The sequence below is a fragment of the Camelina sativa genome, chromosome 11, assembly GCF_000633955.1.
Source record: "Camelina sativa cultivar DH55 chromosome 11, Cs, whole genome shotgun sequence".
NCBI classification, from domain to species: Eukaryota; Viridiplantae; Streptophyta; class Magnoliopsida; order Brassicales; family Brassicaceae; genus Camelina; species Camelina sativa.
In genome coordinates, this window is record NC_025695.1 from 37,865,404 (window position 1) to 37,866,929 (window position 1,526).

Here is a 1,526-nt window from a genome sequence, read left to right on the forward strand (position 1 = left end):
TTTGTTATGTCCTACTAAAAATAAATAAAATAAAAAACCAAAAAATGTAAAAATGTAAAAATGTTATGTTTGACCAAAACTATTCTTTCTTCTCCCATTCGTCATATTCGATGAATCTACCCTTCATGAATATATTTCGGATAATCTTTTGTAATGTAGAATATTTAAAATTTTACAAAAGAGAATATATATTTATATTTATATTTATATTTTTATGAATGTAATCTATAAATAAGAGCAACCTAATAAGAACAACTTCTCCCACTTTCATCTTTTTCGATCTTATCCTTATCTTCTTCCTTGTTCTATTTCGCTTCTAACTAATCTCTCTCTCTTAATACCAAACATAATCATAAAGATCCTTCTTGTTTAATTTTGTCCAGATCCTCGTCAATCACAGATTCTTGAAAAAAATATTGAGAGTTCTTTGAGTTATGAAATGACAATGGACAGTGTTATGAAATGAGAAACCTCAACCAATTCTCAAGATTACTTGTTTATCATTCCGTATCCGTTGTCATTCTTCATTGGTTTTACGTTATCTCTTGAAGCAGATTTTGATTAGACAACGCACAAACATGGCAAACGCAGAGAAGACAACAACAAGTTCAGGTTCCGACATAGACGAGAAGAAAAGAAAACGCAAGCTATCGAACCGCGAGTCAGCCAGGAGATCACGTTTGAAGAAACAGAAGCTAATGGAAGACACGATCCACGAGATCTCGAGTCTTGAACGACGAATCAAAGAGAACAGCGAGAGATGCCGACTTGTGAAAGACAGGCTTGACTCGGTCGAAACGGAGAACGCGGTTCTTAGGTCGGAGAAAACGTGGCTGTCGAGTTACATTAGCGATTTAGAGAATATGATCGCTAAAACGAGTTTGACGCTGACGCAGAGTGGTGGTGGCGGTGGGGATTGTGATGGGGATCAGAACGCAAACGCGGAAATAGCGGTTGGAGATTGTAGACGACTTAAACCGTGGAAGTTGAGCTGTGATTCTCTACAACCAATGGCGTCTTTCAAGACATGATGAGATTTGTGTATTATTAGTGTGTCTGTTTTTACTTTGGTCATTTTTTCTCGTTTAATTTGTAATCGTTATATTATATCGAATTGTTCTTCTCATTACATTATGATACAATTGTTTTTTGTTCTTGTTTTCAACATTTTTTATTTAACATTAAATGATTTTAAGTGGTTGACCAAAAAGAAAAGAAGAGATTTTCCGTGATTTAATGGGAGAGTTTGTGATAATTGAAGGAAAAATATGTGGGCAAGTAATATATTCATAATTGAGAAAGATCAGTTGTGGTACTAGACCAGACCGATCGATTAAAATTGCTTTGATAACATGATTTGTTGTTTAATGGACGACAATTCAAAATGTCGTAAATAAATGAAAATGACAATTATCAGTTTTTTCCTATAAACTTTTATAAGAAGTTTTTTTTGACACATCGAATAAATTTTAATTCTTTCAAATATGTTTGAGATGGACTTTTAGCTCTAGCAGTGATGTGTCAAT

At 33.6% G+C, this 1,526-nt stretch overlaps 1 protein-coding gene across 1 annotated transcript; it reads left to right on the forward strand.

Annotated features, from left to right (window-relative positions):
- Positions 277 to 1,160, forward strand: LOC104725440 (basic leucine zipper 1-like). The gene has a single exon (XM_010444107.1). It carries the CDS (start codon positions 579 to 581, stop codon positions 1,029 to 1,031), a length of 453 nt encoding a protein of 150 aa, XP_010442409.1. The 5' UTR covers positions 277 to 578; the 3' UTR covers positions 1,032 to 1,160.